Source organism: Grampus griseus (genome assembly GCF_964374135.1).
Source record: "Grampus griseus genome assembly, chromosome: 1".
NCBI classification, from domain to species: Eukaryota; Metazoa; Chordata; class Mammalia; order Artiodactyla; family Delphinidae; genus Grampus; species Grampus griseus.
Window position 1 is genome coordinate 168,990,746 of NC_139017.1, and position 13,024 is coordinate 169,003,769.

The 13,024-nt window shown below is 54.2% G+C and overlaps 1 protein-coding gene across 2 annotated transcripts in view; it reads left to right on the forward strand.

The window, feature by feature from the left end:
• Positions 1-642: 642 nt before the first annotated feature.
• Positions 643-13,024, forward strand: part of IFFO2 (intermediate filament family orphan 2) — a gene marked incomplete at both ends in the record, with an annotated part of 44,497 nt that continues 32,115 nt past the window's right edge. For both annotated transcript variants that reach the window (XM_082676005.1, XM_082676006.1), the window contains one exon: positions 643-1,298. In XM_082676005.1, the coding sequence (XP_082532131.1) occupies positions 643-1,298 (656 nt within the window). The remainder of the gene's footprint in view (positions 1,299-13,024) is intronic.

The window sequence follows — 13,024 nt, forward strand, 5'->3', positions numbered from 1 at the left end:
GTGCCTGGTGCAGCTCTGCGGTCTGTGTCCCGGGGCAAAGTGGAGGGCTGGACCCGGCGCAGGGGAGGGAGTGGTCCAGCCCGGAGCTGGGCGGAGCCAAAGCTGCAGACAGCAAGTCCACCGAGCCGAGAAAACGGTGGAGCCCGGGAATGGGAGGAGCCACGGGGCCGTAGGCGGGGCCCGGCGCTGCGGGCCTCGGGGACCCTGCCTCCAGCTTTGGGAGCGCCGCAGAGGAGGGCGGGGTGGGCGGGGCGAGCTTGGGAGCGGGGCCTGTGTCTGCAGTGGGCGGGGCCCGCCGCAGAGGGGCAGTGCAGGCTGAGAGTCTTCTGCGCGCTAATACCGCGGAGCCTCCACAGCGTCTCTGACAGCCCCGGCGCCGGTACCAGCGATCCTCGATACCTCGCGCAAGCCGCCGCGGCCTCCACCACGACCGAAGTCCAGTCCCTCGCCTCGGCGCCCACATCCGGGGGAGGTCCGGCTCGCTGTCTCTGCGGAGGCCGCATCTGGCGCGCATCTGGAACCGACCGGCAGGTCGCGCTGGATCCTGCGCCCTCCCTGGCCCGGCCGCGCCGGGATCCCTGCCCGGAGCTGGAGCCGCACTTGGAGCCGCGGGCTCGGGTCCCTGAGCCGCGTAGCCGGCGCATGGTAAACTCGCTGATATTCGGGGAGATGGCCTTGGCCTCCGGCTGCCCGCCGAGCGGCTCCGGGGGGACCTGCCCTGGCGCGGGTGGCGGCGGCGGGGCCGGGCCAGGGCCATCGCCGGTGACGGCGGCGCTGCGGGACGACCTGGGCTCCAACATCCACCTACTGAAGGGGCTCAACGTGCGCTTCCGCTGCTTCCTGGCCAAAGTGCACGAGCTGGAGCGGCGCAACCGGCTGCTGGAGAAGCAGCTGGAGCAGCAGCAGAGCGAGCGCGAGCGGAGGCTGCGCTACAAGACCTTCTCCCGCGAGCAGGCCGTGCAGACCGGGCCCGAACTGCTGCAGCCACCCGCGCCCGGCGGCGGGCACGGCAGCGGCGCGGCGGCCGGAGCCAACGCCAACGCCGCGGCTCTGGGCGGCCTGCCCCCCGGCGGCGGCTCGCAGCCGCAGCACTACGGCCGCCTGCCCGGGACCATCTGGAGCTACACGCAGGTGCGGCGCACGGGCGGCGGCGGCGTGGAGACCGTGCAGGGCCCTGGCGTGTCGTGGGTGCACCCCGACGGCGTGGGCGTGCAGATCGACACCATCACGCCCGAGATCCGCGCGCTCTACAACGTGCTGGCCAAGGTGAAGCGCGAGCGCGACGAGTACAAGCGGAGGTGAGTGGGGCCCCGCTCCTGCCCCCGCACTCCCGGCCGGGGGGGTCTTCCCTGTCTCCGCGGCCAAGGAATGTGTGCGTTCGGGAGGGGCCGGGGGCGGCAGCTGGTCCTGGCAGGTGGGCTGGAAGCTGTATTTGCAGAACGCCCTACACACGCTTGGAAAACTCAGTTATCTAGTTCCAAGAATGGGAGCGGGTGCTAACTATGGTGGGGGACACCTCCGCTCCGTCACTGGACCAGGCACATTGTTTTCTAGGTGACATAGTGACCATTGGTGTTTTCCGTGATCTCATCTAATCCTCATGGCAACGCAAAGTGTGGGGCATTCTTATCCTCATTTTGTAGATGAGAGAACCGAGGCACAGAGATGCAAGTGACTTGCCTAAGATGGCTTGGCTAATAGGTGGTGAAGCCAGGATGTGAACTACTACCTGGCTAGTCTGTCTTCCAGCTTAGGTATTTTCCCAAGGATGTAGGAGGTGGGCTCTCCTCTGTCAATGGATGAAAAGAAATAACTCTTAAGTAATCCACTGGCTTCTTGTTCCTTGAATTAAAAAGTCATGTGTTTAAGAATGGTCGGATCTGTCCACTGAGGCCAGGGTCTGCTGTCTTGCTCCAGCTCTGTAAGGTCCAGCTGGCTGGGCTGGATAACCAGACCTACATCAGACTGGCCACGAGCTTTTAGAAACAGCTACCTTCACCTCTCTTCTCCCCACCCCCAATTCTCATGGTTTTTTGGACCCCAACAAACTCAGCCCTAAAGGCCCACAGAAGGAGATAACCTTAGGCTGGAAGACTGGGCACCGAATGGACCCAGACCACTGTCTCTGCTGGACTATGGCACAGACTGCCTGCTGAACTGGCTGGCACCTTCCTGCCCAGCCCAGATTCCCTAGCTGGGAAACTGACATTGCTTCCTGCCTGCAGCCTGGCTGACAGTATTGTCAAATCGGCCTTCTGATAAGAGTAGAGGGGTCTGTCTGGAGCATCTCAGGCCTGGATAGGGGCAGGGCCCTCTGCCATCCCAGGCATGGGCAGCTCTGCCTTGGGAGCTGTGGCTCTGAACTTCAGGGCTTGGAGGATGCACTGAGAAGCTTCTTTCCTCCATTCCTCGAGTCCTAGTGCTCACATGAGCACAGAGAGCTGGGCATGGGTCTCCTTCCTTTTCCTCTACTGGCAGGCTGGCCACTGGGCGGGATTCAAGTTCCAGCTCCATTAGCTGCCTGTGAGAACCACTGGCTGAACCACGTGGTCACGGAACCACTCGGAAGCCTGTTTACTTATCAGAGAAATGGGAATAATAAAATCCATCCACAGTTGCCCAAGGGGTAGGTAGGCTGGTGGTGCTTTTTGGAAGGTATACAGTAATCAACTTGACATTATTAAAGATGATCGGCTCTGTCAAGCTGTCAGGGAGCAGTTGCCTGGAGTCTCAGGTCTCTCATGCAGGGCCTGGCTTCCTGGGGGTAGGTCTTGGACCCTGCGGGGAGCAAGCTACTCTTCTGGGCTGGTTGTTTCTCCTGAGGACTTGAGAATGGCCTGGCGCCTCGCCATGCGGAGGCCACCTCTCTGCCCCTGGTGGGCAGCTTCCTCGGGGTGGGGCAGAGAAACAGGCGCTTGGTCTTGATGGTGAAACTTGGAGGGATGGGCCCTTCTGTCTGCCACTGTTGATTGTGTCGTCATGCCCCAGGCTTGCGCTGTGTTTGTTTTATTGTGTGTGTGCTTTGGGGATCTGGCTACTAAGGAGATGAAAAAACTGTGCCCAGTCTTAGAGGGAGATGGGTCGGCATTGAGCAATGCCCTGTTCAAGTTGCACCCAGGGTGTGGGGTGTGATGTCAGCTTCTGGCACTGGCCTGGAGTGACATGGGCGCTGCTGAGACAGGTGGAGTGTGGGTGTCTCTCTTCCCGCCCTTCTGGGGTGAGTGTGTACCTTCTCTTTCCCCATTTTTTTTCTTTTTTTTGTGAACTGGGGAGACGCATCTTTTCTGAAGTTGATTCAGGGCTCAAGTTGGATTTTTTCAAAGCAAGTTTACTCCCGTCTTTGAGCCTCAGTTTCCCTATCTGTAAAAGCGAGAGGAGGGTGGTCTAGAACTGTCCCTGAAGCCCCCGGCTGCCTCAGAGATACCTTAGGCAGTTCCTTGAATATTAAATAAAAGTTAATATTTTAAAAATGTTAAAATGGTCATAAAAATGTGCTCAGTCACTTTTAAGTTCTTACTGTTAACTCATGGAAGTCTACTTAACATTGATTTGTTAGTACTTGGCCTCAAGTTAGAGCCTTCCCCTGCCTTCTCTTTGTCAGAAGAGTACTCTGAGATTACAAAGCAAACTGCTTAAAGCTGGTCCCGTTTGTAGCTACTAATCTGTGTGAGTCAGGATTTTCTTAATACTCTGTAGCCAAAACCAGAGATAGAATTAAAGCGAAGGTGGACCTGTCATCCATAATCCCAGTTCTAAATGTTAATGGATCAAAATAGCCTCATCAACCTCATGGATTGAATTTAGAGTAGGTAACTGTTATATCATTGAGCCTACAATATAAATTTATACAAGTAACATTCTGTTTTTACTTGTTTCTGTATTTGGGTTTATCATAAGAATTTTCTTTTGGGAAGAGGGCAGGCGTATGATCAGCCTTTTGAAAAGCTTAAGAACCACTGGGTTAGATGATCTCAGAGGGTCTTCCCAGCCTTGACAATATGTAAATCTGAGTTTGAACTCCCTGCGCACTTCTGATCTCCTGTTCATAAGAGAATGAGACCAAGGTGTTTACCTGGGCTCTTGGCCACTGAAGCCTTCAGATCGTTCCAGGATGTCTAGCATGGAGCCCCAAGCAGTGGCCAACAGAAGGAGCCTGTGCCGGGAAAGGAAAGGTTTCAGGGTTTCCTCTGGTCCACCTGGAGGAACTCGCAGCCTTGGAGATGTTCATTCTGCGTCTCCAAAGGGCAACCTGGGTTGTGTAGCTCAGTGTTCTCCAAGCTGGGGACTTTTGGGGTTCCACCTCCATGAACTGTGGCCATATTCATGTACCACCATCCATATTATTTCTTACGTAAAATATTTTATATAGCCTTATGGGGTATAATTTACATATCATAAAATTCTCCCATTTTACGTGTACAATTCAATGATTTTTAGCCAGTCCACTGAGTTGTGCAACTATCAGCACGATCCAGTTCTAGAACCCTTGCAACACTTCTGCCCTTTTGCAGTGAATCCCTGTTCCCAGCCCAGACCAGGCACCACTGATATGCTTCCTACTTCTATAGATTTGCCTTTCCTGGGCATTTCATATAAATGGAGTCATACGGTATGTAGTCTTTTGTGTCTGGCTTCTTTCACTTAGATGATGCTTGTGCAGTCCATCCATGCTATAGCTTATATCAGCCGTACATTCCTTTATAATGCTGAATGATATTCCACTGTATGGGTAGACTACATTTTGTATATCCATTCACATACATAGTCAATAAAATGTAAATTTAACAAGTCACCTGTGTGCTACGTCACATCATCTTGTGTGCTGTCAGTGCTACAGGATCCGTGCTTTGGAAATACCAACCCAAACCAGAGCCCCTGGCCTGGGGGTGACTGGGCCCTGGCCCCGATCACTCCTGCTTTGGTTTCCTTTTGGTCCAATCAGCTCTGAGCTCTTTACCATGAGGGAAATGTGGTCACTGAAACTGTAGCCGACAAGGTTGTCAAGCATTGATTTGAAAACCAAAACAAACATCTCTACCCTGTCACCATGCAGTGCTACCAAAATACCCTGCTCTGAGTTTGCAAGCTGGGGGGCCTTTCCCTGGGAGATTCCTGCTGAAACTAGATAAACTTTAGACAGGCAGAGAGTTTTCTAAATGGGCATCCTAGAGACCCAGACTCCAGGTCTGGCTCTACCATTAGGCGCTGTGTGACTTCAGGCCAATTCCTGCCCTCTCTGAGCCTTAGGTCCCCTACCTATACACAACAGGTTTCCTTTAGGTGATCCCTGCCAGCTCGCTCTACATTTCGGTCTGTGATTTGGAGGGGCCCAGTTCAGGGCTGCTCTTTCTGCCTCCTGAGATGACAGTGTGGCCTTTCTCTGTTCCGGGCCTCCCCCTCTCCTGCCTCAGGCCCCGTGTGGTTTGGAACCAGCTGGTTTTGTTGCCTCCCCTTGCAAGTTGCTGAGTGTCTGTGCCCCTGACTCCAGTCAGCCTGAAAGTCTTGGTTTAGTTTTCCCTGGAGATTTGTTTGAGAGCCAGGATGACCACAGTGATCATTTAGCCTAGTGGTTTGCAAGTGGACTCTTTGGAGCCCTGGAGTCTAGAAGAGGGTGATTCTGGGGACAGTCGGGGGGGCTGACCACCTAGGATTCGGCCAACAGCGAACACAGCAGCTCCACTTTCATGATTCTCAGATTAGTATTCTGAGGGAGATTCGATTGGAAACCAGGGTTTTACAGTTTAGAAGAAAAGAAAGCAAGAAATCGCTGATCCAGCTAAATACTTTCATTTTAGAGTTGGGGAAACTGAGGCCCAGAGGGAGCTGACCCACAAAGCCGAGCCAGGCAGAACTTCTGTCTGCCGTTGAGAGCTTTCTCCCCCGCCCTGAGGGGATGCCCGCATCATTTGCCTTCCACTGGGGCTTGGCAGAATTCTCTCCACCTTTTTATGTGTCTGCCTTTAAGCATTTTTTAAAAAGCCACTTTCAGGGATAGGCGGGACTTTTGTCACAGCTATTTCTGATCATGAGCCGGAAGCGGCTGGGCCCGAATGGAGGGCTCCAAAAAGGGCTGGTGGGTGAGCCAGCTGGAGCGTCCCTTGCCTTTTCCCGTCATGTGCTGGGAGGCCCTTGAGCAGGTGGGTGCTGGCCCCTAAGTGCCCCAAAGCCACAAGACTGCCCCGGAAAGCTGGTCAGAGGGCTCCGTTCCCTGCCACTTCCACTGTTTCCGAAGCTGCTGATACGGATTCTTTATCTCTGATTTTCCTGGGAGGCAGCTGGGATGGTGGAAAAAGGGGTTGAATCCCGGTTCTGCCACTCTCTGTGGGACTATGGGCAATTGCTTGGCCTCTCTGAGCTGCCTGAGACACTGCTTTCTGTAAAAGAGGGAGAATAACTCCCCTAGGGATCAGAAAGGAGTAAATAAGCTCATGTGTTAAGGCACATGAAGCTCCCGGGACGTCCCCCATCCCAGAGCCCTCCCCCCGCCCCTGCAATATCTGTTCCCTTCATTTACAAGGATTTCTCAGCACAGCGCTGGACTGACACATCCATTTCAGGACCCATCGTCGCTCTCTGTCCTGTGGAAGGCGCCAGAGATGGTGCCGGGGGCAGAGGGAGAAAGGGCTACTTCTTTGTCCAGCATCTAAGGAGGCTGTTCTTCCTACTCTTAGTGGTTGATTTGTGCCTCCGGGAATCTCTGGCCACCCTCTGCCCTTTCTCCCAACCTCCTTTAAAAGAAACACGCCTCCCCCGCCCCCAACCCCAACCCCGCCTTCATTTAGCTCCTCAGTATTCCAAGTCTCTTGGGTTAGGCTGGCAGACTCTTTGGGAACAGATTTGGGAGGGCTTTTCAGAGCCTCATGCTAGAAGGAGGGGAATGAGGTCCCAGAAAAGAAAAGGAAACAGGAAGCAGGAAGCAGGGATACAGCTGACACTGAAGATTCCTTCTCCCAGGAATTTGAGGCGGGGCTTTTGCCTTGGCCACCGGATACAGGCCCCTGGGCCCCACCAGCTTACATACACACACACACAGACACACACGCACACGCACACACGCACGCACGCACGCACAAGCGCGCTCTCAGGCTCTCTCTCCAAGCCCGTGGCTGCATCCCCACACGTGTCGGTATTTGAAAGACATGGAAGGGTAGACCCAGAACTTGCACACATCCTTTGCTGCTAAGAGATGCATGGACTTCCAAGGGAATTGATTTGAACCATGCCATGTGTCAGTGATACCGGAGGCTGCAGACTTTGCATGTGGAGTCCTGGCTTTCGATCACGTTGATGAGATTCAACCGGGTTGGTGCTCCGTTTATTTCCCAGGTCATAGATGGCAGGAGGCCCACAGCAGGGAAGGAGGCAGTCCTATTGTAACCTCAGGGTCAGGATATGTTGCTCTCCCCTGACTTTCTTGCATCGGGCATTCCTGAGCACCCACTGCCTCCCCATCACAGGACCGTACACCCTGAATTGTAATTGCCTGGGATGTATCTGCCCCCTCCACTGACTGTAAGCTCTGTGGGGGCCGGCTCCAGGTCTGTATTCTTCGCCGTGTACCCAGAGAACCCATCCAGGGCCTGGGCAGAGTCCATGCTGAGCAAGTATTTGTGCAGTGAGGGGCGCTCTGTGCCCGGCTGCTGCGTGCTGGTAGGCCCCAGTGAGGCTGGGTTGACACAATAACTGACACGCATGGACTCTACATCCGGCGGACTCACAGCGTGTGGAGGGCAGGGTCTGGACCTGGAGACAGGAGACACGTGCTCCAGTCCTGACACATCAGTTCAACAAATTTGAATGAATACCTGTCTCCTGGTGCCACATGCTGGGCCACCAGTGCAGGAGTTAAAAGCTGAACGAGCTTGGGCTATCACTTTGCCTCTCTGAGCCTCAGTTTCCTCATCTGGAAAAGGGGGATGCTGAGATCTGTGTCCCAACATTGTGAGAGCAGTAAATGGGCTCACAGAGCTACAGTACGTTGTAGGTGGTAAAGTTCCAAGAGTTACACAGCCAGATTTCACAGGGCAGAAGGGGTGAGCTGTGCTGGCTTTGTGAGTTGGGCAGAAGTCAAGAACGGGGCTTGAACCTGGGGAGAGGATAGTCCATGACCTTGCTGGCAGCATCTGGGGGTTGTGAAGCCTCTTGGCAGGACTGGTGCTTAGAAGATTCCAGGCCAGGTGGGAGGCTGGTGAATACTTCTGATGCTGCCGCCTGCCTGCCAGGGCAGTGCCCTCCCAACCCCAGTGGGCACCCATGCTTGGCTTCCTGGGCAGGATGTAGTTTCTTGCTCTAGTTCTTGGTACAAGAGTAGTTGTCACCCAATACTAAATCTGGCAAATGCCTCAGGTTCCCTTGAGGGCCTGTGGCCTGGCTGAGCCCCCTGGGGTGTAGCAGGGGCCAGTTAGAGCCCTGTGGAGTCCAGGTCGTGGTCCTGGCTTGCCTGGGGTGTTGCCCACCTGGGCGTGAGGACACTGGGAAGATGGGCTCGCCCAGTGCCCTAGGAACAGTGTTGTCTCTATAACTCTATTGGAGTGATCTGCATTCTGTGCATGCCGTTTAATCTCTTGCACCCTGATGTGTTGCTCTGTAAAGTGGGGATAAGTTTTCTTATGCGTTCTGCTCCCCAGTGTTGTTATAAGAATCAGTTGAGGGGCTTCCCTGGTGGTGCAGTGGTTGAGAATCCGCCTGCCAGTGCAGGGGACACGGGTTCGATCCCTGGTCCGGGAAGATCCCCCATGCCGCGGAGCAACTAAGCCCGTGCACCACAACTACTGAGCCTGTGCTCTAGAGCCTGTGAGCCACAACTACTGAGCCTGCTTGCCAAAACTACTGAAGCCCTGCGAGCCTAGAGCCCGTGCTCCACAACAAGAGAAGCCACCGTGATAACAAGCCTGCGCGCCGTAACTAGGGAAAGCCCGTGCACAGCAACAAAGAAAGACCCAACACAGCCAAAAATAAATAATAAAATAAAATAAATTAATTAAAAAATAATAATAAAATAAATCATAGTGAGTTCATAGCCACCATTAATTGAGTACCTACTACGTGCTAAGCTCTGTGATGAATTCTTTAAATAAGTGAGATTTAATTATTAGAGCAATTCCAAGAGGTAGGATTGATTCTGTTCATTTTACAGATGAGAGTTTCAGAAGGGTGAAGAACCCTGCCCCAGATCTCCCAACGAGTCCAGCCTGGGTCTCCAGACCCCAAGTTCAGTGCTCTGCTGGCAGAGACGCAGGCTGGCTTCGTCTCATGCGGCCTGGAGGCTGGTGATGCTGGCACAGGGTGGAGGAGGCAGACGAGAGGCAGGCTGAGGCGTGGGTCTCCCCGGCACCTGTCACAATATTGCCGGGGCGGGTGGCGGAACAGGAGGTGGCCACCATGCAGGGAAGACTTCCTGCTGTGACTTTAGAGTACTTCTGGTGAAGCCAATGAATCACTGGCAACGCAGGCAGACGAGCCTCCTGGGCTGCCATAGAGGGCAGGCCAGCCCCCCTGATCTCTGAGGATTGAGCTCTGGGGAGGGGGAGTTCCTGGGTTGGCAAATCTAGGCTGGGAGACCTGGGGGTGAGGGTGGGGGAAGGGATGGCGAGCTAGGAACACTAATCGTTACCTGTCAGGCACTTTCCATGTGATCTGATTTAAACCTTGTGACAACCCTGCACGATGGAAACCGAGGCTCAGAGAGGAAAATTAACTTGCCCCAAGTCACACAGCAAAGCCAGGACTGGATGTGGGTCTCAGACTCTAAGTTTCAATGCTCCTTTTCACGCCCAGCTCCTGAGCACTCCCAGGGCAGTGGTCAGGGGCTCTCACTGCCTGATGACGAGCAGGAGAGAGCAGTGGACATTCTGGTGGCCAGAGGGAAGCTGGGCTCAGGTCTGACTTTTGCTTTCGGTTGGTGCTGTGAACTTTGCCAGGGTATAGGGAACTTGTTACAGTCATTCTGTGCCTCTTGTTGGGGAAGATGAGGTTGCTGGGTGTGGGTGTCTGAGAAACCAAGGTTCTGTTCTCTGGACAGTGGCTGGGCACCCACCGTGTGCCAGGCCCCATGCTGGGCACCGGGGTGAAGCAGACACAGCCCCTGCCCTCAGGAGCTCGGTGTCTGGGGACACAGACAAATGGGACAATGTCACGTGACAAGTACCTGCCCAAATAGTGCATATGCATACCAGAGGCACAATAAATAGTAATTAATTTAAAAAATATTTATATACCATGTACCCTTTGCCAGGCTCCATTCAAAGCAGTTTACAAATATTTAATTTATATGACCTCATAACAGCTCTATGAGTTGAATACTATCATTAGCCCATTTTAGAGATGCTGAAACTGAGCCATAGAGACATTGAGGGAAGCCAGGCCGAGACAGGAAGTGGGGAGCCAAGATTCGAACCCAGGAAGTCAGGCTCCAGATCCAACCTTTTATCCTGTGTGGTACCCGGGAAGGGGCATGTGCATTGCAAGCAGCTTTCCTGCTCTGAGCCTCAGTTTTCCCTTCTGTGTAATGGGGGTAATAAATCTGGCCTCATGAGGCCGTTTGGAAGATTAAACGAAGTGATGCCTGTGGAAGCATCTTGTAAACTGTTGAGTGCTGTGCCCATGGTGACTAAGTGATCGGAAGCCCTGGGCCACACCCACACTGCTGTTTCTTCTCCAACTTCTCATGCAACCTGGGGCTACTTGAAGTTCCATGAAAGGTCTTGTCCTCCCCTTGCCTTTATATCACATCTCCCCTAGATCCCAAGTCAAAGGACAAAAACCTTTGGAACTAAACAGCTCGGAGCAGAGCGTTTGTGTGGAACTTGGAAGCTGGGAAGAGAGGAGTCCAAGAGTGTTTCCACTGCTTATCAGCTCTGTGACCTTGAGAGAGTCGTTGCTTCCTTACCTGCAACATGGGGATGGATAGGCATATTGCATGGGTGGCATGAGAAAGGGACTGAGGTGACGGCCCTCAGACACTGGCAGCTGCTGTGATGATTTTTAAATTAATTTTTATTGGAGTATAGTGGCTTTACAGTGTTGTGTTAGTTGCTACTGTACAGCAGAGTGAATCAGCTATATGTATACATATATATCCCCTCTTTTTTGGATTTCCTTCCCATTTAGGTCACCACAGAGCCTTGAGTAGAGTTCCCTGAGCTATACAGTAGGTTCTCATTAGTTATCTATTTTATACGTAGTAGTGTATATATGTGCCATGATGATTCTTCAGTGAGGCTGGGGGTCCTGGGGAGAGAAGCAAGGGGGCACTCCGGTGGCACTGGGGCCCTGGCCTGGGCTGTGCTGGGTCGGGGCCGTCTCCAGGGCGGCTCTGAGATGCTTGCTCAGCGCTCTCTGGCCTGCGTGCTCTGACTGCAGGATGTGCAGGTGCACACAGCCCCCTGCTCATCTGCTGCGCGACGGAGAGACGCCCCCACAGTGGAGACACTGCCTTCCACCCTCTTAATTGGCATTTTTATTACTTGGGTTATTTAAGGAGTTTCTTGGCTCGCTGCCACCTGTTTGCCGTCTAGGGGGAGGGGAAGAGCTGGGTCTAAGTGGACCTTGTGAAATTCCCCAGCAGACAGGCCTCTCTCTGGGCAGAGTCGGTATATCTTCCCGGGGCCCACTGGCACCCCCGTTTTGTCCCCGCCTGCTGTGGTTAATGGGCAGAAGGCCATCCGGGGGCAGGGTGTGGGTGGAGACTGAGACTGGAATAGATGTGGGGAAAGCTTGTTGCAAAGTCAGAACACTGGACCAGAGAGAGAGCCTTGGAGCACTAGGCGGGACCCTGGTGGGACCCTGTAGTGCCTGAAATCCAGGGATTCTGGAAGACAGCTGAGCCAGCTTAGGGCCAGTCAAGGAAGGCTTCCTGGAGGAGATATCAGCTGAGTTGTGTTTTGAAGGTCCAGTAAGAGTGGAAGAGAAGGGGGAAGGGTGCTGCCGGTAGAGAGAACAGCTTGTGCAAAGACCTGTAGCTGAGATTGCCATGCTGGTGCACAGCCCAGGCCCGGGCTGGAGTCAGGACACAGCCAGAACCTGGCCTGCCTGCTCTTTCTTCTCCACCGTTCTGGCCTGCCTCCCTCCTCATGGCCTTCTTGGCTCTCTTTGCTCTGTTTTGCTGTCTCTCCTCCTCTCTCCTTTCCCTCTTTCCCTTCTTTCTTGTTTTGGTCTCTGTTCCCTATGGCTGGAGGCAGGGGAGGGCTGTGAGGGGTCTCTGTCCTCCACCCCCGCCCAATGCCAGGCCTTGGTGGGGGGCTTTTTGTTTGCTGCGGGGCGTTGTGAGCCCGTGCGTGAGCCCATGGGTGTGCGCGTGTGTCTGTGAGTATGGGGCCGAGAGCCTCTTTCTACCCGCTGTGGACTTGGAGGACCTGGGGTCAGGACCCCACCTCTGTCCAAGGCAGACCCCTTGTACTATGGGCCTGGGGTCTTGACATCAGTTTGGGTGACAGGGGAGGTTGCCTGGTGAAAGGGATAGCTGCCAGGTTAGAGGTCAAAGCCGTCATGGGGGCCTCAGCCTCCCCCGCCCCTATCAAGGTCTAGGCCTGTGATTAGACACCGGTTGGGGAGTGAGCTGGGGAGGCTAGGCTGCTCACCTTACCTCTCCCGCCTGACTGCCCCACCTGCCCCTTCTCCCTCACACCTGTGCCTTCTTCATACCCTCTGGTGGGCCCAGAGGGTTTGAGGCTCTCTCTGAGGTCATTTAATCTATCCCCCTGCTTCTAGGAGACCTCGTTCCCCTGTCATCCCAGATGACTAAATGTGCCTGGTGTCTTTTGAAGAAGACCTTCTGAGAGTCCGTCCCTCAGTGTTTTATCTTTTTCTCTCTACCCCCACCCACATACCCATGACCATTTTACAGATGAGAAAACTGAGGCCCAGAGAAGGAGAGCAGCTCCCTTGAGGTCACACAGCACAGTAGGGGCTAGAACCCAGGTCCCCTAAACAGGGTTCCTTTGAAACCCTTGGGCTAAGGGATCCTTCTGGAGGCTGCTGGTCCTTTAAGGAGGGCTTTGGAAAACTTGCAGAAGCCAGAGAACGT